Raw genomic sequence first — 27,695 nt, 5'->3', positions numbered from 1 at the left:
CTGTGACGCTTCCTGTGACGCTTTGACTTGAAAACAGTGCTACGTATAAAGTCCAGGGATAATCACAGTCTAACAAATATTGTCAAGAAATTAGCATCAATCTATTCAAGACTTGTTGAAGAATCTATCTATATATAGTGTGTGGGTCAAAGCAGTGGACTGAGAAGACCGACAAATGGAACAGAAAACCACAGACATTTGTTCTATTTAATTAATAGAAATCACTAATTGATATAAAATGTAAAAAAAAAAAGAAGAAGTTTAACTTCAGTCACTTGACAATGCACGGATTAAGACATATGCAGCCTTTACAGGCTTCTGGAGGAACGAAGTCAAGCATCTAATATTTAATTATTTTAGCATTTGTCTTTGCAAAGTTGAAATGCACACTTCACAAACATAATCAGATGTAAAATCCACGTTGATATACAAAAGCGCCGCTACAAAGTACCTTTAGGTGGACGCCCTCTTAGGACTATGACAGCGCCACTGATGTAGCCGTATGACTAAATGTTACACAATTGAGACGCAATAAAACCCTTCCTGGCAGCATTGTAAACGTAAAACATGACACTTTTGTGATCACCGTTCATGAAGGTATCCACTGATTACATCGGCAAGTTGACTTATTTTCACAAAATAATCTACCATAATGCAAATTAACAATTCAGTACCCTACAAGAGACGACGTGAAATGAATAAGCTCGGATAGTTTTCAAACTAAAAGAGGTGTCAAACAGAATTTGAACATCAACAAAAGGAGGCCTATTAAAATTCCCAAGTAACAGTTTCTTCCTTGACGAACATTGCAGTTCAGCTCCTATATCATCAGTTGAATACATACTTTCCTATTTCCAAGACTATAAGCAGTCTCAAACCTGCCCAGTAAGCCGTCTTTGGATGGCAAAATGTGTCCCGTCGAGTGTTCTAAAATAAATATAGGTCTGTGCCACTATAAGGGCACTGAACCAATCCAGGTTTTGTCTTTTGAATTCTCTAGTGGGTGGTTCATCCTCTGGATGTCTTTAAAGGCCTTTAGTGCGTCTGCCTCTTTCTCCCCGAGGCAGGCTCAAATGTCTATTTTGATTTTGTCCAGACAGTTGTCGATCTTTGTGAGTGTCTTTTTGATGCGCAACGCTGTTAATCTGGCCGATGGGTTCTGGTACCAGCACTCCTTCATGAGTTTAGCCATGGAGGTTAAAGTCTGAAAAATAATTGGGAGAAGTTAATCAATGAGCACGTCCCTTGTCTACAGTAGAATATTATTACTGTGCTTCTATTTGTGCCTATTAAAAGCAGGAGGACCTGAATCATCTGGTGCTGGCCGTTTAAATTACTCACTGGGTCTGAAAACCATCTGTTTGGGATGACGGGCCTCTGCTGATCCACACACACAACCTTCTTCATATCCTCAAAACTGGGATCGCTTGGGACCACGTCATGAAAAGGTGGCTTGTAGTCTTCCACAATGCCTAGAGTTGGGCCAAAGAAAGAAATCAGTTTTCTTTCATATCATAAAATCAAGTGTAAATGAAAGCTATATCAACAAACGTCGAGCATCTGAAACGCATCAAGGTGTGTAAGAAGGATTCATGCGGTGGCCTGGCTGCTTCGCTCATGATTCGTTTTGGTCTCTTAACTTGCGAACTTCCGTTCCTGGCTAAAATAAAGGCTTGATCATGAACTCGCTCTGGAGTGCAGCCGTGAAACAAAAGAGAGATGTGGTTCCTTTGGAGTAGATGAATACTTTAAGTGTTGCTGAAAGCCCGGTTTCTACCGTAAGGCAATAAATCTATGTGAATGGAGGATGAAGGTTTTATAACACATTAGTTGCCTCTGGCTTCTTACAGCAAATCTTTTTGTCAATAACTCAAAAGCTTTTACTTTGTCTGAGTTGAAGCAGCGATGCTTTAGCGCCGACAAGAATCACGGAACCACAGACCGTAGAACTCAAGCTGCCGTGCTGGTTTTATTCTGTTTGAATCTCTCTCTTGATTCCTCAGGGATCAAGAGAGAGATTCATCCAGTGGCTCAAACTCCAACCTCACATCTCAAACAGCTGCATGTATAAAATAAAATAATTTTATAAACAAGCAGGTCTAAAGGAATCCAGCAGGATCGTGTATTGAATGTACCAACCGTTGCTGACTGTCCTCCTGGCAATCTCCCATAGGACGAGGCCCAGAGCCCAGATGTCCACCCTCCTGTAGGACTCAAAACAGTCCATTTGGATGGAGTCATCGAGCACTTCAGGGGCCATGTAGCGCTTCGTGCCCACTTTAGGATTGTTCCCCACATCCAGTTCATTGGTGTCTTGGAAATGCATGACCGCCAGACCTAGTATGAATGAATGAGCGAGCTACTATTCAAAATGGTTCAAATTACTTCATTAACAATATTTTAACATTTTAATTAAAAAAAAATATTCTCCCTCGGTAAGCCCAGAATACAGAATCATGTTAGTGACTTCAAGGCTCGTTGGAGGATTTATTTTACTTAATCCCCTCAATCCCTGCATACCTGACGAAACACCTCCAAAGATTTAGTGACACCCACAGCCACAACACTAGAGGGAGCTCAAACAACAACCCAAGTACCCCCTCCTATAAGACAAACATGGGTAAATCATCTTTTTACAATACTGCACCTTGCCCCCATTTTTTCCTCCACCTACGTTGTACATATTGGGTGTCTTTTTAATGTATTGTTTTTTTGCATCAATTGAGTAATTTATTTGGTATTATTAAACGTCGATGATTTATGTACTAAGGACTTCCAATGGACCGCAAGGGCTTTTTTGAAATGATCCTCTTAGACAGGATGTTTGTCTGTACTTGTACTGTAATACATGCTACTGTTTGTCTGTACTTGTACTTGTTCAATCCATCTTAAAAGCATGTGCACATGAAGGTTCAACTTTTTTATTTCACACCTGGGCAAGTTGCAAAGCAGGCCTGAGCTGCTGAACGATCCTCATGACCATAAAGACACGTCTCAAACTCCCTGCATGTCCCCTCAAGCTAATGAATGAATGAGCACATAAATCAAGCTGCCGCCAGGAGTTCAAACAGTGAAGCAAGCCACATGCCAAGATTCCCGTCTGGGGACGCACGACTAAAACCACTCCAGCAATCAGTCCTGCTCCCGACACAGAATCCACTCCAGCTTAATAAATTGCTTAACAGACAAACAAAATCCGGCATGTCTGTCAGAACAGCAAGATGCGTCATCACGGTGAAGCCTGTAAACATGTCAAGCCTTGCATCTTAATTATTTTTAATTCGTGCATCTGCAAACGGAACATTGGAACGTTAGATAAAGTAGTCCCAGTTCCCCTTAATGTGTTTTTGATTAGGCACTTTTAGAAGCAGTGGCTCCTCCTAAATTAACAACTAATAGATGCCAGCAGAGTGTTGTTACTGTCGAAGCACTGCCCATAAATCCTAATGTTCTATTCATTCATCCAGTGGCTCAAACTCCAACCTCACATCTCAAACAGCTGTTTAGTTGTCTTGTTGACCGTTTAGCCCAAAGCTGATGGTCATAGTTAGTGTTTGGGAGACTCCAGGATTCATAACCAAGACTGTAACGACTGTCTGTTAGTTTAAGGGGGAGTAGGGAGACACAAATACACACAACATATTCTTCATGTCAATCAAATAAATTCTCACCAAGGTCGGCAACGCAACATTGCCCATTCTTTTTAACCAATATGTTTTTGCTCTTGAGGTCGCGATGGGCGATGGCCGGTTTGCCCTGAGTGCCAAAGATCTGGACGTGGAGGTGGGCCAAGCCGCTAGCGATGGAGAGAGCCATGCGGAGGCAGCCGGGGGCGTCCAGCGTGCTGAGCTGCAGGTAGTCATACAAGGAGCCCATCTCATGGAAGTGAGTGATCAGCCACAGCTGAGTGCTGGAGTTCCTCGAGGTCATGTCTGAAGCTATGAAGCCTGCGTTGGGACAAATACGGCGCATTTCAGAAAACGTTTAGTCAGAAACACAAAACAGCATGTCGGTAAAACATGTCTGGGACTGACGTGATAATAAAAAGACAATGGCACATTTATTGGTGTCAATTTATAGATAGATTTATAGATTCAGCTGTTGATATTTCTGTAATATAAAAGCTCATCTACTCTAGGTTATCTTTGCAGATAGGCTGAATGAGATGTATTAAAGAAAGCCCGCATAATAAAACACATTTGTTGCGTCACGCAATCAAAATAAATGAAGTCCATGTGGTCCATACCCAGGATGTTCTCGTGTCTCAGCAGCACCGTGTTGTAGATCTCCGTCTCTCTAAACCAGGATTTCTCATCTCTGGAGGAGAAGATTTTGACTGCGACACTCTCTCCCTGCCACTGACCCCTCCACACTTCACCATAACGGCCCTTACCTGTATGGAAAAAAAAGGATGACAGAAATGTCTTCTTGCTGCTGTGATGGGATCAGTGGCCTTGTTGTTGCACTTATTGTCAGGAGGGCAGAGGAGGGGAGTTGCACTGAGTTTTCTGTGTAAGAGTTCTGCAAGCCAGTCCAGACCTGCAGAGTTAATTGGGCCTTTTTACCTACGGCTAGAAGGCCATGTTTCCACCACCATCTCTCTGCCTGCCTGTTAGCAGGATTATACCAAATGATTTGACAGATCTTCATGAAACTTGGTGGGAGGAGGAACACGTTGTACCGAGAAACGGATCCTGACAGATCAACGCATTTTGGGTCACTTTCATCATTATAAGATGGAGCCGTTTTCACCATTTCCTTCTACCACACATTTTAGGCACTCAGCAAGAAGAACCCATTACTTTTGGAAGTGAATCCAGATTTATTTTACCGGATTTATTTTTTAGATAGATTCAGGAGTTTCTAGCACTTCTCTGGCGTGGATTAAGATTTTTCTTAATTATAAGGCACTGTTGGGTATCCTCTTCATCTTTTTAGTAACCTGGTGCTCGGGTAAGACTGACTCACTTCACTTCTCTACTGTCATCAAGCATTTACATGCAGAGCAAACAGTCCTGCAACATTCAACAAAGATAAGTCTTTGCTGTAAGCAAGCATTTGGCTGATACTAATCTCCAGTGACGCTTGTGTCTGGGTCCTATAATAAATATGCTCACTAGGTATGTACGTGCAGGTGCATGTTTTCTGCCTATCACCAACAGCATATAGATGGTGTCCCATGCATCAGGTGTCCCCTGATGGACTCTGATATACTGATGTCAGTGCTTTTCTGTTTTTTGTGAAGAAAAAAAAAATCGATTCATGCATGACTAACACTCAATGATACACTTCGACAAAACAGTCTAAAGCTGCACATCCTATTGAATGCTACACCTGCAAGCGTTTGCATTTGGAGCTTACTGATACATGGTTTAAGTTTTCTACGTCTCGTGGCATCCCTCGTTGTAGGTTGCACACATGAGACATGGTTAAACCAACAAACTGTGCCAGTCAGCTGCTCTCCTGCTGGCTCAGAGGCAGACCAACAACATCTCGGTATCCATTTAGCAGGGCTTTACTGCATTTCTTGCATTTTCAGTGGGTGTGCCCCACTGGAATGAAGGTGGGAGGAGAGTTTTCGGACACAGCAGCTTATAACAGGACACTTACCCACACACTCATTAAGTGTGATTTGTCGTGCAACAGTTCTCTGAACAAGGAAAGGCAGTCCTGAGCCACTTCCTGAAGTGCAGGAGTGATCCAGCAGATCCTAGGAAACAGAAAAACAGTGAGTAAAGAGCTTGTGTGTTTATTTTAGGTGAACCGGTTGAACGACAACCTCTCCAAAGGAATCTTGTGTTTTGAGCCTTAAAAAAGATGATATAAGGAGCATCTGTGAGTCAGATGGTGACGAATACAAGCAAGCTGCCTATGATTCAGCACCCACATGGGCTCAAAGGATGCGTGTGCCAGGATGTAGTGCATTATTAGGCGCGTCAATCCTCGATCATGCAGAGTGCCCCCTGCTGATTGCACAACAGAAGTGCGGTCCTCTCACTGGTGATTGGTGTGGGCGCTAGAGATTTCATCTAATCCAAGGGCCAGACTTGAAAAACAGATGCAATGCTGCTAAGCCTTTTATTTTTATCACAGTTATGAGACATGCAGCATCCTGCTGCCACCAGAGGAGGGCAGTGCAGAGCGTTAAAGTTAGCAGATGCCCCACGAAACAAAGGACTAAACCGAGAGGAGAGAATGAGGGCTGAAAACAACAAAGAAAGCATGACGCCTCAGATAAACAGACACATTTACAGGGGAATGCACAATAGAGTTATAAAATGAATGACCAGTTGCTCCGCAGAGAGTTAAAATCCCCCCTCATTGTTGCAGGAGGATTGTTTTAGGTGGGCCGGGGCATTAAGCATTAGGATGCAACCAGGCCTCGACCGTCTCATTATAGCCAGCAGGCTACAGAGCGACAACAAGTGCATTTCACCAGCGTGTTTTTCAGAGCCACACTGCTGCTCATAATCATCTTTTTCATAATGCTGCCAAGTCCTTTTTAATTACACACAAACAAACATTCTGTGGCACCTCGTTTTGGCATTTCACGGCCAAGTGCATTGATGGACTGGAAACAGCTTGAAAGAAAGCCAACTATTTGTTTATATATCTCTCTCACACACACACACACACACACACAGTCCTTAAGGTGGTGTACATCTGCACAAGTTTCATCATCTAGTTCATAATCTAGGTTTTCAGATTATTAATGCTCCGACAGCCACAAAGACGAGTGTGTAGCTCCAAGTGTGCAGCACATGCTTCCATTACATTAGAAGCCCACTAACACATCCTGATGCTCATCTCAGTGAAACGGGCGGTACCCGCAATGATTTCTGTCAGCTCAGCTAAACCGTGAGCCGTTCCTGCTGAACTTGATTATATAGCTGGTGGGCGAGCCAGTCAACGGTACTGGGCTGTAGTTCTGACGAAACCCTGACCGCAGGACTCCACCTCGACTGGATCGGTTTAGTGGGCCTCCGAACACGAAGCGCCCGGCAGAAAACTACAATCCGTGGTTGAGTGGAGAGAAAATGAATAGCAAAAGACTTTACTCTAGCAGAGTGGAAAAATGACTGAGAAGATCAAAACAACAATTTAATTCCAGCTACAGCACCGCCTACACTTGCGCGCACACACGCACACACACAGAGATGGGCGCCATCCTTGCACTGCACATCCAAAATGTCTCTCTTTATACATTTACAGTATTTTACTGTACTTTAAACCAAGTAATGCATCTGTAGATCATTTCTAAACATGAACTAAACCAAAGGAAGCTCATATCAGAAGCATTTAAGACTTTGTCAATGTCCAATGGCCCAGATTGAAATCACATGGAAGTAAACCTTTGATTACAGCACCACCATAAGAACTTTAAACAGGAGACGGTCATCATTTATTATGCTGCAGTGTCAATCATTTTTATCTGATGCAAAGAAGATGTGAAGTAAAAACGTATCCAATGGTTCTAAGCGCATCCTTTTAGAAGCGGGATTGTTGTTGCACGTTAGAACATTTGGCCTTCCAGCCATCTAAATGACTGACAGGTCTTTAAGCAGCCGACCTCTCACCAGACAGCAGCTTCCTCCTGATTATGAGCTCATTAATTATATCCCATTCATGTTTCCTGCCGCTGTAAAATGTATTTTAAATCTCAATCAGCTCAGAAAATAGCAGAGATCTCAAGTCCATTTCTTTATTTTAAATTATAATTGATCCATTCCATGAAAAATATTTCACTGAACCTGATGAAATTTATTAAACCATGTAACCATTTGTATTCTTTGGAGCTGAAGGGCACCGACTGTTAAACCACCTCAGAAAGCAGCGATGCTACAACGTAACTAGTTCAGACGGTAGCCCCACGCCTCAGAGGCTGTCAGCAATTTACAGACTGAATAATCGACACGGCTATCAATTATAATATTAAGCAGCACACAACTCACCGCCAGAGTGCTCTCCCCGACGTTGGATGCTATGAGGCCATCGATTGTTCCGTACTCGGCATCTCGTGATGTAAGCCTCTCCATTTGGTTCTGGTGGATGCGTCTGAACACGAGGATGGCGACAGCAGAGAGGACCACGAGGACCATGATGGGAACCACGATAATGATAACCAGAGTAGTCACACTGTAGCTGGAGATCCGATCGGCTGTGAGGGGACAGAAACATTTCCCTCAGGCCATCATTCCATCCATCATTCAAGGATTCAAGTCGGCGCCAGTGTCTGTGGACAAAACTTAAAAGCTGCAGTGACAAACCTTGGTGTGATGCTAGACAGTGCTTTGAAGTTTGATGCTCAGATTAGCTGTGGTGAAGTGCAGCTCAGGCAAACTGTCCATAGCCAAACCCTTTGAGATTTTAATTCATGCTTTTTATCACAAACACTTTAGATTGTTTCCCTCTATGTCGGCCACCCTCAGTCATCTATCGCCCGACTGCAACGTGTACAAAACGCGGCTGCTCGGCTTTTAACGGGCACTAAGAAGCAAGAGCATATCCAGCACTAAGGTCTTTGCATTGGCTCATTTAAAAATATTTTATATTTGGTTTTAAATGTCTTCATGCAGCCCGACGGCCCCGCATGCTCCCTCAGGCCGGACGACCACTCCCTGCTGGTTGTTCCTAAAACAAGAGGGGACCGTTCTTTTGCCGGCATTGGTCCAAAAATGTGGAATCCGCTGCCTCTGCCCCTCAGACAGTCACTCCCTCTCTTCAAATCCACACTTTAAACACACACCTTTTCTTCCTGGCTTATAACACAGCATGAGAAGCTGGACTTTTGAATGTGCTGTATGCTTTTATTGTTTTTTGAATAATTCATTTCACTGCTGTGTTCAGCACTTTGCCTGACTTTGTTGTTTTAAAGTGCTTTACAAATAAAGTTGGATTGGATCATTTTAATCATTCTTTAGATGTGAAATAAAGATATAATGTAATGAGAGTATTTTTCTGACATGCGACCACATTTACTGAGGCTCAACCACACGGGTTTGTAGCACCTATGTGGGCCGTCTGAAGGAACCAGTTCTGGGAGGGGGGTGTTCACAGCACACATGCACATTCATTCATTCATGAACACACACCGAGAGGATCTCATCAAGTCAGCAGAGGCCAGCCTGAGGAACTGACCACCACTCATACTTTCCAAACATTCCATAGGAAAGACGGCTCAGCTCTGCCTGCAGCACAACGATCCCCTTTCATCACTGAAATGATGCAGCCTTTCAGCCACACACCAATAGAAAGCCAGAAAACCTGAACCACCACGTGGGAGAGGGCGGCTCCTCTCGCATCCATGTCAGAAAGACATGTTTGGCATGATTCTTGTGTTTGTGGCAGAGTGAAAGAGTCAATAGTGTAAAATATAAAACAAAAACCATAGTGATTATATCCGTTTTGTGGCAAAATTATCACGAATATAATCCCTAATCCCTAACAGCATAAAAAGTTAGAATACTAGAATTTCAGCTATAAAATATAAACCACTGCTGTACTGAGAAAAGAACAGGTAGAATAATAAGAATAAATAAAAAGGACAAGAACCACCCACCCAGGTGGCATTAGCCTCTGGACTCCTGTCAGCCCGCTCGGACCACGCTGAGGACAGAGGGAGGTGGACCGTGACAATCATAGTCAAATTCTCCTTTTGGCTGGCCCACCACCTCCCCCTGTTCCTGTTCCATGAGGTGTCAGGAGAGTAACTCCGTGCAGCTCAGGCCGAGAGAGCAACCCGAAACAGCTGCGGCAGACAATTTCACAGCGATCATATTGCTGTGTCAGCAGAAAACCAAGGGAAGAGTGTGCTGCTTTGTCTAAAAAAGTAACAACCCACACGATCATTCTCACTCTGAATGGATGAAAAAGAGTTCACTGCACAAATCCAGAGGGAGCTCCCGAACATCTTCGCTTGAAGGGTAGAGGAAGGTTCAGGCATGAGATGCATTGTGGGTAGTAGAGTACTGTACCTTTGACAGGCAGCTCCACAGTGCTGTTCATGTTACACAGATGCCCGTGGCAGCACTCAACAATCTGGTCCCTGGAAGGCGGGGTCTTGCATGTCAACGTGCTCTGCTCGTAGACCTTAAAGCAGCCTTTCTGGTACACCAGGGATCCGGTGTTGACGGTGACGGAGGAGAAACACTGGTGGCCCATGCAGCGATTCCCCGTCGCACAGGAGCTGCCCTCACAGACGCACTCGTGCTCCTCTTTGACCGAGGGCTTCATTTCCTCCTCTGCAAAACATTCAGACGTAAGTAAACAAATCCCCCACATGAAACGGCTACAACTATTCTTACAGTATAATAAAACTAATTATAGCATTTTATGGTGAATTATGAAATGAAAACGTTAACATTAAGAAAATTTTAGATGATGAGTAGCACTGTGTGAAAACTGACATCATCACAAGAATGAGACACTGTTTTGTGTTTCTTTTTTGCTGCTGAAAGTAGCAGAATTGCTAATAGCACATACGCCTCAGCCACCGTGTGGACGTACGGGGCAGACGGTGCCAGCTGGATTAAAATCTAAATGAAGACTTTCGACCGCTGCAGAGGCACATCATGATCCAGAGATACCTGCACAAGCACTGGAGCTTTCCAGGCCCGTCGCATGACCAATAAGCTTGTTTTAATGATGGACTGTTGGCTTTCATTTCAGTGAAACTACGCTTAAATCAGGTATATTCCTCTTTTACAAGGCAATTTATCCCACATTGACTGGCTACTTCTACTCTTTAAGCGTGTTGGGGTGAGAAGCAGATTTGCCCCTGCTGAGACAGGGTAGGTACAGTCCGTCTCCTCTGGGGTTTCAAGCCACATTTCATGTCTGTGCTCGTGGATTATAGCTCCATATCACAGCTCGAAGTTGCTTTTTCATAGAAGTAGGACAAATCCATACCACCCAATGCCAGGAGTTATAAAATAATCAGCAGCCACCTTTCCCTGGAGCTTGCACAGTGACGTTCATGTTGCACAGATGGCCCTGGCAACACTTGACAACACGGGCCGATGAGGGTGGCGTGGCACACGTGGCTCTGCCCTCCTCGTCATCCCTCAGGCAGCCCTTCTGTTGGACGGCCGCCCCATCAATCATCTTCCACGAGGAGAAACACTGCTGGCCCATGCAGCGGCGGTCTGGCTCACACACCCCGCCCTCACACACACAGTCCTGGTTCCTGAGAACTGGTCTGCCAGCAGGCAGGTCTGTACCTGGTGAGAGCAAAGCGCTAAGGTGTCTTTCTGTTCACATCTGTTAGATCAACTCACATATTAATGGTTTCTTGCAGAACAATTTTCCTGCTGATTTAACGTACAATGGTCTCAATAAAACATGTGGCTTAATTTCTGAGCAAACTTCACGTTCCTAACGTTGATTTGCATCCAACTTTGAAAATGTCAGACTCTGTGCTTTGCACCAGCACAAAACTCAGTTATCACAAGTAAACTGGAGAATGTGGAAAACACAGAGCACAACGTATAGAGAAATGACACATCATTAGATTAGTAAATTGCAGAACACACATCTACCTTTCACTGGAGACTGCAAGGAGACATTCAGGTTACACAGATCCCCACTGCAGCATTCTATCACCAGCTCAGGAGTTGGAGTGCTACCGCAGCGTGCAGACCCTTCCTCAGTATCAGCGACGCAGCCCCTCTGGAGAACCGATGTCCCATTCGGCGTAGAGAGGGAGGCGAAGCACTGCTGGCCAAAACATCGGCCCCCACCGCTGCAGGATGCTCCGTCGCACAAACATTCAGAGTTTGACACAATGACATCGCCTGCAAAAGAATAAACAATTAGATCTCTAAATGGCCCCAAACTGTGCTGAGATGACAAGCATCACGTTTCCCTCTTGTAAAGCTGCATTTAGAGACACTTACCTTCCAAACTCAAACAGGAAGAGAGCAGGACGATCCAAACCAATTGAAACAGGCCCCCAGCACACATTGTAGAACTACAGGGGAAGAAAGAGAACACTAAAATCAGGGAACTGCTCCAACAAATGTGCTGGAATGCTATCCAAGGATAAAGATTTGATTTCTATCCATTTGTTTTTCAAAAAATGGGACACTGTTGAATGAGACAGAAGGACTGACGGACAGTATTACAGTATTATTTCTTATTTTCAGAAAGAGTCAACACCAAGTTTAAAATTCTCAAGTAAAGTGGGTCTCATGCCTTCCTGTTGTCCTGGCAACAAGACATTGAGTGGCAAGCAATGGGGAGACTGGTGCTCTTCTATTGGTTCCCTCAGAGTGTGTATGCGTGTGTGTGTGTGTGTGTGTGTGTGTGTGTGTGTGCGTGGAGACAGGCTGCTTGGCAGTGAGGGAGGAGAAGCAGACAGACAAGAGGAGGACGGAGGAGAGGAGCGCAGCAGGGAGAATGAATGTGGGCGCCCAAACGCCATCGTTCAGAGACCTGGAAACAGCCTAATCCTTCAATAGTTAATGCGTCTGCACAGACGAGTCGTGTTTGCTGCAGCCATGCACAGATTTTAATAAACCACCAGTTTAAAAATCACACGATAATCCAAAGGAAATCAACCGCACAGTTCTACAGACGAGGAGTGTTCTGTGGAGTCAGTTCTACAGACGAGGAGTGTTCTGTGGAGTCAGTTCTACAGACGAGGAGTGTTCTGTGGAGTCAGTTCTACACAGACGAGGAGTGTTCTGTGGAGTCAGTTCTACAGACGAGGAGTGTTCTGTGGAGTCAGTACTACACAGACGAGGAGTGTTCTGTGGAGTCAGTTCTACAGACGAGGAGTGTTCTGTGGAGTCAGTTCTACACAGATGAGGAGTGTTCTGTGGAGTCAGTTCTACAGACGAGGAGTGTTCTGTGGAGTCAGTACTACACAGACGAGGAGTGTTCTGTGGAGTCAGTTCTACAGACGAGGAGTGTTCTGTGGAGTCAGTACTACACAGACGAGGAGTGTTCTGTGGAGTCAGTTCTACAGACGAGGATTGTTCTGTGGAGTCAGTTCTACACAGATGAGGAGTGTTCTGTGGAGTCAGTTCTACAGACGAGGAGTGATCTGTGGAGTCATCCTCGCCTGCAGCGCGCCCTGCTTACGCCATGCTGAGCACCAGGGCCGTGTCTGAGGCATGACACGGCCCTGGTGCCCCCCCCCACCCCCCACCCCCCACCCCCCACCAAGGCCTTTGTGTCCATGTTAGACATAAATGATTAAAGATGTAATGTTAGCGTTACCGACGGCAGCGTCTATACGGGCCGCTCTCACACAGACCACATGCTGGTGCTTTAATAGGAGCACAAAACAGATGCCGTCACACAGAGATAATCAGGAGCTCTGTCTGCTCCGTTTGGACCTGGGAGGAAGCAGGGGGGGGGGGGGGGGCAGGAGAGCATGATGAGGCAACAACAGTTTAGCTGGGGGGCAACAGGGGGGCAGTGGGTCATGAGCAGCGCAAAACAACAGGGCCAGTGTGGGAGAGATGTGCAGCGTGCAACATTGAGGTAGGTTAAAGGGAGGGAAATGGGACAAAGAGGTGTCTGATGTCAACACCCTCGGGGACAGCAGGACGCGGGCACCATGCTGGTAAGGGAGGGGCGGCTCGGCTATTGTGAACCCCCCCCCAGGGGGGCACAGGATAAAGAGATAAGCCCAGGAGTTGAAGACAATAGTCTGGGGCGCATACTGAAGCCTTGACAAAAAGCGATCGTCTGACTGGTTATCTTGCTTCTGGTTCATGCATCACCAATACAGAAAGACATGCAGAAAGACAGACAGCTGACAGATCAATGACTCGCCTCAATCAACTAAGCCGCCAGGCCTCAGTTAATAGCTCCAATTACAGTCGGTCAATGACTCCCCGTGTCTTAGCTGAAGTCTACAACTGAAATACCTTCGCTGGGGCTCTGCAGCATCTCCCCCATGCAGACACATGGCCTTAAATAAGTTATCATTCACAGAGCAGTGTAATGAGTTGCATTAATGCCTTTCCTAGGTGCAGCGTGCACGTGCACACACACACACACACACACACACACACACACACACACAAACTGCACCTGTACATGGGCCTTCAAAATGATTAGATAATCCCTTGATTGTCATCACTTCATCACTTCAGCCGCCCTTCAAGCCGTTAGAACTGTTCCCATTCATCTGTGGAAAACCAGCCGGGTGAGCGATACACTCTATTTCCATAACTACGTCCACATAATCACTGAACGTCAGTGTTCATTAAATGAGACAGTGCCAATAAATGACAGGAGAATTTGTATTATCACGCTGTGATTAGACGTTTACTATAAAAGAGTGATAAAAATGAGCACAAGGAAATTAAATACCGTAATTCTCGGTGTACAAGCCGCTACTTTTTTCCAATATTTTGAACCTTGCGGTTTATGCAACGACGCGGCAAATTTACATATATTTTCCCACTTTCGCTACGAGCCGTGTTTCGTTAAAGCCTATTTATTTTCGTTACAAAATTAACGCCCGCCCGCCCGGAGGGAAAGCCCCGCTTGCGCGTAGCTGGGGAGATCTGCGAGAAGGGCCCGGCGCTCGTCCAGAGTCGCCGCCGGACCGCCGTACCCGGTCCCCGCCGCCTGTCCGCCATCCGCTACGCGGCGTCGGACGCGCCGCGTAGCGGGGAAGGAACCCACCCCCTCGACCTCCCGGGCGTCCCCACCCCTGCCGCACCACGCTCCCGCGGACGGAGGATGAGGGGCACGGGGGCAAGGGGGACGGGGACACCCCGCCAGGCGCGCGCGCGCGCCGCGCAGCCTCCGACGGGCGGAGAGGGGAGGGCGACGGGGCGACTGCTCCCCCAGCCGCGGCTCGAGCCCAGCCCCGCTTCGCACCCCAGCCCGACCGACCCAGCCCTTAGAGCCAATCCTTATCCCGAAGTTACGGATCTGATTTGCCGACTTCCCTTGATCTAACATGCCAGAGGCTGTTCACCTTGAAGACCTGCTGCGGATATCGTTACGAGCCGTGTTCCGTTAAATAGCATTTGTCTTAATGCACTTGCGGCTTACGAATATGTGCGGCTTATTTTAGTACAAAATATATTTTTTTTTTAAATTCAGTGGGTGCGGCTTTTTCACAGGTGCGCATAATAGTTCAGCAATTACGGTAGCTAATTGCAATCATGTGCGTGGCAACAGTTAAAATGTGATGATAATGACAGCCCCGCCTGCCTGCGTTGCACGTTGGCCAATTGATTTTGCAAAAAGCAAAATGGAATCGCTCCACATGCGTCCACAGCATACGAGGCGTAATTAGGTGGGAGCGAATCACTGAGTCGTTAGCACTTAGCAGCTTAGCTTGACAACACGGCCAAGACTAGTCTGGAGACCGCAGAGGAGATAGCAATTGCTTCTGCAGATGCTAGCCCTGCCTACCTGAACAGACAACTTCATGCCACTGTGCATCTGTGTGTGTGTGCGTGTGTGTGTGCGCACGTGTGCTGCAGCCCTTCATCCCTGCATACTGAATTCACTGTCAGAGTTCTGCAGTGTGTTCAAAGCACTGACATGACATCCTGCCAAGGGTGCGCTCTTCCCCCCCTCTTTTTTGGCTAGCCACCCCCCCCCTCTCCCTTTATCTTCCTCCTACAGCCTGTGATGTGGTGTTCTAACAGGAAAGCAGTGCAGATTCCACATGACTATAATAAGTGAAGACATATTTTCACACGTTTACTGCCAGATGTAATGTTTTTAGTGTAGCGTAGTGCTGAGCAGTTTGTACAGCCGGGTAAGTTTCACATTTTATTATCGAGTCTCATGAAAGTTTATTCTCTTCAGCGTCCCGTTAGATGATCCTTATTTGAGAGGTATACATTTTAATAACTCAGCATTGACAAGTAAAACAGATGATCAACCTGTAAAATACAGTAAGCCATCAAGAACACTTGGCCAGGGTGAAATTTGATTGTATTGCCAAGATAATACATTGAAAGTGAAACTAAATCTGTAACAACAGCATAGTTATACAATAGTAATACTAATATGTAGATATGTATCCTTAATGAATAATATCAAGTTGGTTTTATGTACATATAGCTGCAGTTTTGAAAGTAAGATCATCACCTAAATCAACTACTTGGTAGGATCTACGCTTTTACTTTAGTTGAAATATTTCTCCCACCACAGGCATTTGGGCCGAGGGTATCAAGGCTTCTGCGATGCGTCAGCACTGACCTTGCGTACAAACGTATAGAGACCACATTGAGCTCGACACAAGGCGGTAAAAGTGTTTACAACCCAGAGAGAAATAACTGAAATAGTGGCCCAGTGAAAAATATGTTGGGTTGACTCCTGCCGAGTTGCTTGCTAGGGGGGCTTGAAAGCGATCCTCCATATCAAGGCTCCAATTATATGATGGCAGGTTTGGACGCCACGTTTTCTCCCCAGACTCTTTCCAGTGTTCCACCTCCAGAGGGCTATCTTGATAACCACTTCTCTAAGAAGTTGAGCGGCGCTTAATGCGATTAGACGCGGATGATTAAACATGCCGCTCACATGCTGAAACAACTCAAGCCAGAAGGAAGGACGGAGACAGACGAGGTGATTTCATACACTTTGAGGAGCTGGTGCACATTCCCACCTTACACGGCGTGTTTAAATCAACAACATCCTCTGACAAATAGTTGATACTAAAGCATTTTTGGTACGTTTCATATTCAGGTCGCAACGAAGGAAAGAATGACAAACACTACTTTGTCTGATGAGCACGGTGCATCACTGAGGTTGGGGAGGGAGGAGGCCCTGCAGGAGCTGCTGAGTCATCAAGCTGGCAAATGGGGGAGTCTGTGTCTGAGCTGGCAGACTGGCAGTCACCGTGGCACAATTAGCCCAAGCACTGAGGAAACTGCAGTGCAGGTCCTGTTGTTCGTGTCCTTGTCCCCGTCTTCAGATCCGGACCAAGCAGCCAAAGAGCCAGAACACCATCAGGGACCCACAGATGCTTCACTCCAAGGTGGATGTGGGTGTAAACAGACCTGAGGGCGAAAGTCCTCCTCTTTGCAGCAGCCCACATTCATATTCACACTACAGCTCAGCAAATCAGTTTTCACTGCCCACAGTAAAATACAACAGTTGGGATGACTAACACCAAGTTAAAAAACACACAAGATTGCAATAAATCTTTCGGTAATCAATCAAACATTAGTGATGGATTTCAGTGGGACAAGTCAAGAATCACTTTATAATACACTTTGCAAATCCACAGTCAGGTGATCGAGTTCTTTTATCAAATCTTGTCTCAACAATCCTAATCCATGGTGCCTGAAAATAAGTCTCTGGCTGTTATCCCCATAGAGCTGGAGGCAAATCCATTCAGGACGGTTATAATGTGCCTTGTCAGTGGACGAGTTGTTACGTATTTGGCTTATTACACTGCACGCTATGTAACATTAGTAAACTTGCAGATACTTGACATGTCACATTGCAGGCATGCATCTAATGAATCTTGCATTCAAAAGCTGCGTCTGGCTGTGCAATGTCAATTCTGACTGTATGATCAGTCTTCAATGAAATGCCAGGCTGAGATTTAAAATAAATACATAAACACACACACAGACAAAACAGACCGACTGAAATCACCCCACTGTGTTCCGTTTGGTGTTCTTGTAAATGCCACGAAACGATCAACATGTGACTTGACTCATAATGCCAGTGATACTAACCATTCAATCCGAAATTAAAACGCTCACCAACGTTGAAGATTCAATGACCAATGTTTGAGCAGTATTTAGACCAAGCAACAACAGGTTGTTGTAGAAGAAAGATCAGCAAGGATGTGCCTATAGATCCCCAAAAAACATGTCATAACTCAAACAATGAATGGAACCAGAATAAAACAAAACTCCAGAGCTTTTAATTCCAAATAAAACATCATTTTGGGACTATCTAGTACTGATGGAGAAGTTTTCCCACCAGGTGCTCAATGAATGAAGCTTAGATCTGTACCTACAAATTAACAATTGATTAGTGGATGCCATGATGTGAACTGAAACTGGTTTGCTTTCGGCGTATAGCAGGAAGTGTAAACGTGATATTAAATCGCATTTCATTTCATGACGACCTCTCAGGGCAGTTCTGTGACCTTGTTGATATCCAGTGTCACGCACTCAGGCTGTGAAAGACGGGTCATTGTACCGGATAGGAAGCTCGCTGACCTTTGGAAATACGGCTCGCTGGCCAAGCGCCTCATCAAATGGGCCATGAGGACTAATGTGGCCCATTGGAAAGCTTGTGCGATCTGCAGCGGCCAATCAGATTGAGCCAAACTCCATCTCTCTTGGATATACAGCATGTAAGCAGCTGCATCTTCTCACAATGAGACTACATGCAAACGTCCCATGCTAGGGTTTCCTCAAGCATGCATCGTATTAAACAGCATAACAGCTGAGGTGTACACACACACACACACACACAGAGTGTATTCAGCTCAAGTGAAATGAACTCAAAGACAATAGCAGCATCTTCTTCCTGCGTGAGTCCCCCCCTCCTTCTCACTTGTGTAGGACCAACACCTTCCTGACACTAACAGGCTACCATCGAAAAATGTACTTTTTAACACATGATCCACTGAAGTTCCATGACAAAGACCGCATGTCATCACCAGAGCAATGGCCCTCCAGTGAAGTAGTTGTTAGACAAAGGAAACAGGGGCAGCGGCGAGCAAACAGGCCGTTTGTTCCGGCTTTGCGGCATCGTGAAACGCATCGCCTACGTTTGAGGCAAACACACTTCTCAGCAGAGTAATGGCACTTTTGGTGGTTCTGTTATAGCTTTTTTGGTGTCGTGAGACTCAACTCAGAAGGTTTTACAACACTTTGAAGACACTGTTAGCATGTCTTCTACGCAAAGGTCACCATAGCAATTAGACATTAGTTTTCACACAGCCATCAAAACATCTGAAACAGCCAATTCAAACACGGACTTTATGGCTCCAAGTGATGTTTGCCAACAGAGGAATGCACAAATAACCTCCGTCCAAACGACCATCTCACAAAGTTCACTTCTCTGGGGAAATACTAGCCAAAAGGACACCTCGATTCATACTGCGGGACACCCTTTAAACATATTTTCTCCCTCTTGAGCGAGAAGTAAATCAGTCGGCCCAAACAGCCAGAGCAGCGCTCAGAGACTATTTCGTTTTGACTGATTCTTGGCCATTCCTTGCAGAGGTGGAGGGGTCAGGGGGCTAACATGATAACCTTTGCTGACCCAAACATCAACCAGCCTAAAGAGCATCATCCAACAGATAGCTTGAAACAACGTAATATGTACCCATGATGTGTACTGGGAGCAGCTGGTCATCAGCTACTCCCAGTCATATTTGTTGCTGACTCCATTCTGGATAACGACCCAAATGATATTCAGTGGTGAGATAGAGCCCCCCCCACCCTACATGACTGTTAAATTCCCTAAATATCGGTCAATAATCAATGGAGATATTGAAGAACAAATTACAGACAGACGCCGGCGATTACATAACCTCGGTGGATATTTTTACAGCAGTAAGGTATCGATATATTTTTAGAACTATGCAATTGCATATGTAATATTTATAATTTAAGTATGTACAGTAGTAGTAAATACAGTTATTTAGCAGCATGTTAAGGAGTAGTTACATTTTATTTACATTACATTAAGTTACATTTACACGATGTTACATTTACAACTGGCCCTTTGAGGGCAACCATAATGCTGATGTGGCCCTCGGACAAAATGAGTTTGACACCCCTGCTTTAAGCCTTTCCTCACACCTTTTATTTAACACTGAACAAATCAATGAAGTGAATCCTCTATTGCATTCACTTCCAGCTCAGTCAAAACAATACCCCCCCCCCCCCCATCAGGCATTCATAACTTGAAAAGAATACGCGGTAAAACGCTTTTAAGTCGCAGCAGTCCCACGCGGAGAAAAAAGTTTAAAAAGAGAAGTTGATAAAACAAATATAAAATTGTGTATTGCGTACCAAACCGAGACCCCTGTATTGTTGCACCCTGAATAAATAGTTAGGCTAGCTAAACAGCTGGAATGATTTTCAAAACATCTGGCAGGAGGCAGAAAATGGCATCACATTTGAGGTAGCTAGCATCTTTATCAGAGTGCCTCGTATATGGTAAATGAAGGGATGCTAGCTATGGCTTATTTAGCACCTAACTTATCAGCTAGTTATCTACTACATTTGCATTTGATATTTGCAATTTAAACATTAAATAAATATATTAGCCCATAATATCATCAAAACTTACTTCACTTGTTGTGCACAGGCTCAAATGTGTGGCTTTAATAGCTAGTCTTCTAGAAATCATCTGTGCATGTGATGGAGGAACGCACAGTGCCTGTAGGGGGCGTGGTCTCAATAGCCATGCAGTAAGCAGTGTGCCATGTGCATGTGATGGAGGGATGCACAGTGCATGTAGGGGGTGTGGTCTCAATAGCCATGCAGTAAGCAGTGTGCATGTGCTTGTGCATGTGCATGTGATGGAGGGATGTCATGGATATTGAAGTTTACTTGAATGGCATCCGTTTGTTTTAGTCTATGCTAAAATAGACTTTCCCCAACTATATAGGAGCAAACCGTAAATTTTGGAAAATTCCCCGTTTATTCATAGCAGAGGGAACCAGCAATGGAAACAAAGCCATAACTTTACCCACTAACAGCTGAGCATTAAGAGAAGAGCACTGGAGCACTTGAAGGCCTCATAAAATGTGTATTGCCGACTGTCTTCAGCGCCGTCTGAGACTGGTGTGGAGAGTGAAGCGTCACAGCCACCGCAGATCTATGCATTTGTAATAGAACAGTAATGTCTCGTCTCCCTTCTCTCCATCGCCACTGGACTTCCTTCATGTTTGGAAATAGAACAGAAATTAATAAGCCTGTACAGGGTCACGAAAAATGAGCATCTGGCAGATACACAGACACTTTGATTTTATCCTCTTTTTCCCTCCATCATCTTGTGTCATGCTGGGACTGCAGTGGCCACGAGCCCCAGACAGCTCTTCTCATCGTGATACATTTGGCTGATGATTATTAAAAAGGCGCAAGGATTTTTTTTACTAAAAATAACACTGCAGACAGAAGGCCCTTTTCTGCAGAGCTGGACACAAGCATGGAGCAGAAACAACAGTTCCCCTGCAGCCTGCTGCCTCTGATATTCCATCGTTACCAGTCAAACCTTTAGTAAGCAAATAGATACACGCAAAACGCAAACACACACACAACTAAACTAGGAAAGCACTCAGAGAGTGCAGGCCTCCGCCAAGCAGCTCATTCTCCTTGTAGTTGCATTCACACAGTCGACATGGTGATCTGGATCATCATCAAAAGGTTCTAAATTGTTCTTGGTATCTTTTACTCAAGGCTGTCGGTCCGGCAGCAGAACACGGGAATAGAGCAGCGGCGAGAGAATCCAACATTAACGAATCACTGGAGGAAGAGGAGGAAGCAAGAAGAAGACCTGCAGCAACTCGGCTCCTGCGCTCTGCGACTCCGATCTCACCGAGACTGTCTAAACCAGGCATGGGCAAACCCAGGCCCGGGGGCCATATGCGGCCCGTTGGTCTTTTTAATCCGGCCCGCCAAACTTGTCCAAATTATATTACATTAAATAAAATTGTATTATAATTAAACCTCATTCATTTGACCTTTTCCCTGTAATGCTACCTGTAAAAGGCCAAATCCTTTAATGCAATAGCTTTCATGTGTCATTTATATTAGCTCACACAAACACTCCATCCATGTGTTCTTGGTCCAGCCCCTCTGTCAAATTTTAGAACCTATTGTGGCCCGCGAGTCAAAAGGTTTGCCCACCCCTGGTCTAAACCCAAGTGAAGCAAACTAACTAGCAAACTAGATTATCATCATCGTCCCGGGTGGATTAACCAAAGAACTCCGGCCATTCAACGCTAAACTGCGAGCTGCGTGGGAGCGTTGGAAAGGCGAACACACATTCACCAAGACAGCGAGGCGACGCCGGGCGAGTTTCATCTCGAGAATAAGTTGAATAAAGTTTGACTTATGACCGTTTTGTTTTGCTTAATGCGCCTTAAAACCCGGTGCGCCCCATGTATGAAAATAAACCCGTTCATTGATGTCGCGCCTTATAACCAGGTGCGCTCTCTGGTCCGAAAAATACAGTACGTTGCTCAGAGACAGACAAGCCAACCCCCGCCATGGCGGAGGTACCGGTAATAACATAATGGTGCAACCCCCAAGACAAATCATGACCATTTTTGGTATTCAGCTCACACCTCTCCCCTGCACTCACACTCACACACCTTATTTAACTTGAGCGCCGCCTACATGGAGGCGCAATAAGCCACAGAGTCTTGCTCAGACTTGATTGAAGCAGTCTATCGGTCTCATAACTGCAGCTCTCGTTAATGACTGAGTAACCTGATTACACACACACACACACAATCTGAGGGTTTTTAGAGCCCACACTTGCCCCTCCCTCCACTTGCATATTGTTCCAACCCAAACTACCTGCAGTTTTTGCAGCCGCCCCCCTAATCAATGTTTTGTGAGCATTTCTGTTGCTAGGTCGTCACTGTAAATGAGAATTGGTTCTCAAATCGGCGTTACCTGGTACAATACTTGATACACACAAGCTACGTTGCAAAAGTTCCAAACCAAGCTGGAACTTTGGGGTTAAATGATGAATAAAGGATGTTTCATTTAGCCATTTATCAAGGTTCTTTGAGGCGGTTCTCAATCTTCCACCCAGTTTCCTCCAATCCATCCAATATTTAAGGATACTTGGCAAAACAGCGAAAAGCACATTTATTTAGCAATGTTTTAAAAGCAGAAAAGCCCAGACTCTTCCCCTTTATCCAGATACACTCCCTGCAACAATTGCTTTTTCCGTGGCACACCCAGCCCCCCCCCCCCCCCCTCGTGCAGACTCAGACAAATATTGACCAACATGAAGGAAAACTCCAGCTGTAAGTAACAGAGCTGACAGATCTCCCTGGTGATTCTCAAGGATACAATATTTCACTGAGGAGCAAATACGTCAGTGAAGCCTTTTTTCACCGTTTTTATGTTTGAAAGAACCGAGGAAATAAGCGCCAGTCACTTCAAATAGATAGCAAAACCACTCAAATATACAGACACTATTCTAATCAAGCAGGGTAAGAATACATTTTATTTTGGTTGCATTGTGCATAAATTACTCAGTTTATTCCAGATCAAACGTACCGTACCATAATTTCATGACTGTGAATACATTTCTAAATAAGAGTGAGTAATAGGGGCTGAAACTATTTCCTATTCTGTGGCAATAGTCTCCCCAAGAAAGTGTTAATAGAACTTATTAAATGTCTCTTTAAAGTTTACACCAGGGACCGGCAACCTCTCATGCGACTTTTCATTATACTCAAGCCTGGAGTGTCAACACTTACTACTTTAATAAAATCCTTTTTAAATGGTCTGTTTTTACAGTTTTCTGCAGTATCTAAACATGTTCACTTACCAGTAAGTGCCTTAGTGCACATCTATAAATCCGTGCTACGTAGGACACACAAAACTTACCGCAGTCGATAGGAAAGCCTCCTTTATGTATTCTCCATCAGCGAATGGTTTTCCTTGTTTCACTATGCAGCGAGAACGCTCTCCCCCCAGACAGAAAAAAACAACAACCACATTCTCCTTTATGAATATTTGGAAGGAAGGAAACTTTTTCTTCCGTGATGGGAAATAAACTGAATATCTTGGGGTTTTGGACTGCATCACAAATTGATGTGGGTTAAATGACTATTGGTTACCTTTGACTGACAATATAATAAAACCGCTTTAACATAAACATCTCCACACACACACACACACACACACACACACACACAAAGTCTGGTTTCAGAAGATTTATTTTCTGCTCCATGGCTATTTCATGATGCTGGAAAGTCACCACAGCCAGTTCTATGTCTGGGAATACCAGACAGATATCCTCCAATCTGTTTGAAGAAGAATGTACCAGAGATAGGCCGTTATAATGCTGCTGTACAACAGGACGCATAAGGAATGAGGAGCGGACTCGATGCAGGGTGAGGGGATCCCAATTGGGTCTGCAGAACGGTTCGGACTCCCCGAGAGCCCTTTGAGTTGAACCACAGCTAAATTGAGAGTATTTGGCATCCTTTTTACCTGACCGCCAGACCCGACGAGCCAAATCCTTCAAGAACACCAAGCACCAAAAAAGCCACCAACGACTGCTCAGCTAAAGGGTTACGTTCTCCAGATCATAAACCAGACACACCAACAACAGGAAGAACACTTAGAGATTCCTTCACTCCAGTCACAGCCTCTCCTGCGACTATTACTCACCAGAATGCCTCCTCCGCTTAACGAAAACTAATATTTACAACAACTTTGTATGGTTGGAAGAAAGTTCATTCAAAACCCTGATTGTTTATTAGGTTCAACAGCTCTGCAAAAACTAAATTATACTATAATAGTTTAAATAGCTCAGATATTAATAAGGTACAGCCCCCCCCCACGTTCAATAACCAAACAATCCATGACTGCAGTCTCAAAATGATTCAGCATTTCAAATATCAGGTTTCATAAAAGCACATAATGTGAAAATCAGTTGTTGCTAAAGTAACAGACTCCTACGAACTCAAACGTTTTGGGATGCTCTTCTGTGGACCAATGAAAGAAGCCTATCTGTTTGGCACTGTGAATCGGGGGGGCGTGGCGGTAGCTCAGTGGTGCTGTGGGGCTTCACGCCTGCAGCATGCAGAGGGTAAAATGGATTTGGATCAAACACACGATGATCCCAAGTCCACCAGGAACTCGTTTCAAAAGGAAGTCTTGGAGAATTTAAGAGTCGCTGTCAGTCGCCAAAAAAACCTCTGGTGGGACTTGAAGAAAGACGTTTCATCGTGCAGAACCAGGAACATCGTAGAACTGGAGGCGTTTGACCGTGAGAAATGGACCCGCACGCTTTAGGAATGCTGCCAGAACCGGATGTCCGGTTATCAGTCACATGTTCAGCTTTAAGAGTCTCTCAAAGTACTAAAGATGCTCATCACAAAGCATTTTGTATTACAGGGAAATCAGCTCTAATACCTTTTGATTTAATGATCATCAATAGCTCATCAATAGTATATTTGACCAATAAATCTATTTGACACTTGAGTTACAAATTTTGCTTCCAAATGCATTTATGAGGCAAAGGAAAACTCACAAACAACAATGCATGCATTACACCACGAGCTGCTGGTTCAAATCCCTATGGATTAAACAGTCTCCTGAGCCAGACACTCTTAATCCATATGCATTCCGATCGCCACACACACACATGAAGGCGTTGACACCTTGATTGAATCATAAGTTTAGAACGGTGACTTCACAGCAACAAAACAAATAAAATACAACCCGAGCGGTCCTGCAGGCAATGAGGAGGACGACTAGTTAGACCTGATTAGTCGTAGGTGAGAATGCAGCTCTGCCAAAGCGAGGAAGCGGCACCGAGACGTCATCCTGGTGACTTCAGTGCGAGACACCCTCGTTCACACTTACTCTCCTCTGCGTGCTTTCAGGTGGCGTTAACACCTTCGTAATGAACTTGGCACCTTCTCATCTGCAGCTTGTAACAGTTTACCGCCCTGTAATTCATCTCAAGCACAGTTTCCCCCGAAGGCCTGATTGATCCCAAACAGGGATCAAAAGCATGCAGCCAGCAGACTTCAGCTTCTTGTATGAGAACCACATTTATGGCATTTAAGCATTTCTTCACTGACAACAAATGAAACCACAGAACATGGTAACCCCCCCCCCCCCCACACACACACACACACGCACACACACACACACACAGACCCCCACAGGGGGCTCAGCGTGGGATGACGAGACACCATCAACCAGGATCGACCCTCTCAAAGATTATTAGCATCACAAAACAAACTCCTAACCGGGTCACAACTAGCCACGATGCGTCAAGCTCGATCTGATTGTGAAAATGGAGATTAAACCAACGAGAGGCGTCATCATTCACCAATACGTGATCGAATCATGTCGGTGTCTAGACTGAGCTGCGTCAATCGTAGTTTTTTTTTTTTTTTTTTATGTTTTAGACGGGATCATTTTCTTTAAGAATTTAAAACTGAAAGATGTTCGGCTGCAGCAGAACAGGCCATCTCAGAGGCGTTTGTGTGAAAACACGTCACGATGCGTTTCCCAGCGAACTTCAACGACACGTCAAACATCTACATCCCAACGCGGCGCCTCCATTTAAAACAAAGTGAGGTTAACTTACCTGTCAAGGTGCCTTTCCGGGGCTCCGACACTGGCGCAGTCCGAACTACTCTGCCATCTCCCGAGAACTCACCGACGATGCCCGATTTGTTTTCCGAAGTCGGAGACGCAGCGCCTCCGCGACGCCGCCGTTCCCGTCCGTCCTTCGCTCGCCGTCCAGGCGGGAGGAGTCATAAAGAAAGCCTCGATGCGCTGCTCCGATGCGCTGCTCCGATGCGCTGCTCCGATGCGCTGCTCCGCGGCCGACGCTTCGCAACTCGCACCTAAGCGTCCGAAGGCGAAAGACTCGACCGGATCAGAGGAGGAAGTTTCCGCTCACAACTCAGCGTGATTAGCGGGAGTAAAGCGCGACGGCGGCCGCCGCTTGTTCCGGTCCGCGCCTTCAAAATAAACCTTTGGAGTTCTCGAGGATGGCTTTTCTTTTTATTCGCGTCCTATTATCTGTTAGTAAACACGAAACCGGCGCGTTGCCGCCACCTAACGGCATGAAGCGTGAATTGCACAGTTGTCGTGACACAAGAACTCATTGATCTTTTATTCGTTTTGAGATACAGTAATTTAACCGGTCACTGTTTTGACATGTATTATATATTACTTAGATCCGGATTTTCTATGGGTTATTTGCTAGTTAAATGTCTGTTCATCTATTTGCTTGCAGACATTTATGGTAATTAATGTTTGAAATGTTCAACAAAAATGCACTCTAGCCATATTCTAGATGTGATTTTAATGATGACCAAGATCTGGATCAGGATTTTTTGAAAGAAGTATGTACCATTGTTAGATAAGGCATTGTTCATAATATTATGCAAATCACGTCACTGCAAGGACGCTGCTCCCTGGACAAGCCGCCAGTTCATCACAGACAGACAGACAATCATTCACACACACACTCACAACTACGGACAATCAATTCACCTCATTTGCATGTTTTTGGAGGCGGGAGGAAGACGGAGAACCCGGAGAGAACCCGGAGAGAACCCACGCAGACACGGGGAGAACATCCAAACTCCTCACAGAAAGGCCACAAGTTGGATTGGAACCAACAACGCGACCCATTGTGCCACCGTGCTGCCCTCCCCTGAGGTAATTAATCACATACCGGTATATGTAAAACAAATATAACAGCTCAAACAAACAGACAGATATCTACAGATAAATATACATTCAAAATAATATATAAAAAAAAACTGTCAATAAAATTGAAATAAAGTGTAAATGAAGATGCAACCTTTCAATCTGCAAATTAATTTAAAAGTTGTTTCGGCAGTTTGTATAGTTATAGTATAACTTGTAGTATAGTATAGTCCTAATCTCTTTGTATATGCAAAGACAATAAAGGCTTTCTATTCTAGTATATAGTGTAGTTTGCTCTTCATAGTAGTAATAACAGTCACATGTCTTTTTTGACATGCTACAACTCCCTTCTTATGTTCA

At 45.0% G+C, this 27,695-nt stretch overlaps 1 protein-coding gene across 1 annotated transcript; it reads right to left on the bottom strand.

Annotated features, from left to right (window-relative positions):
- Positions 1-243: 243 nt before the first annotated feature.
- Positions 244-26,267, bottom strand: LOC137912844 (activin receptor type-1-like). Its single transcript, XM_068756975.1, has 12 exons — positions 26,260-26,267; positions 11,895-11,968; positions 11,538-11,792; positions 10,947-11,219; positions 9,975-10,241; positions 7,953-8,158; positions 5,611-5,710; positions 4,247-4,393; positions 3,672-3,947; positions 2,140-2,337; positions 1,342-1,472; positions 244-1,204 (listed from the first exon to the last, which is right to left on the bottom strand). Exons 2-12 carry the CDS (start codon positions 11,959-11,961, stop codon positions 1,070-1,072), a joined length of 2,055 nt encoding a protein of 684 aa, XP_068613076.1. The 5' UTR covers positions 11,962-11,968; positions 26,260-26,267; the 3' UTR covers positions 244-1,069.
- Positions 26,268-27,695: the final 1,428 nt, after the last annotated feature.

The sequence above is a fragment of the Brachionichthys hirsutus genome, unplaced genomic scaffold (assembly GCF_040956055.1).
Source record: "Brachionichthys hirsutus isolate HB-005 unplaced genomic scaffold, CSIRO-AGI_Bhir_v1 contig_916, whole genome shotgun sequence".
In the NCBI taxonomy this organism is placed as follows: Eukaryota; Metazoa; Chordata; class Actinopteri; order Lophiiformes; family Brachionichthyidae; genus Brachionichthys; species Brachionichthys hirsutus.
This window is presented reverse-complemented; position numbering and strand designations above follow the sequence as displayed.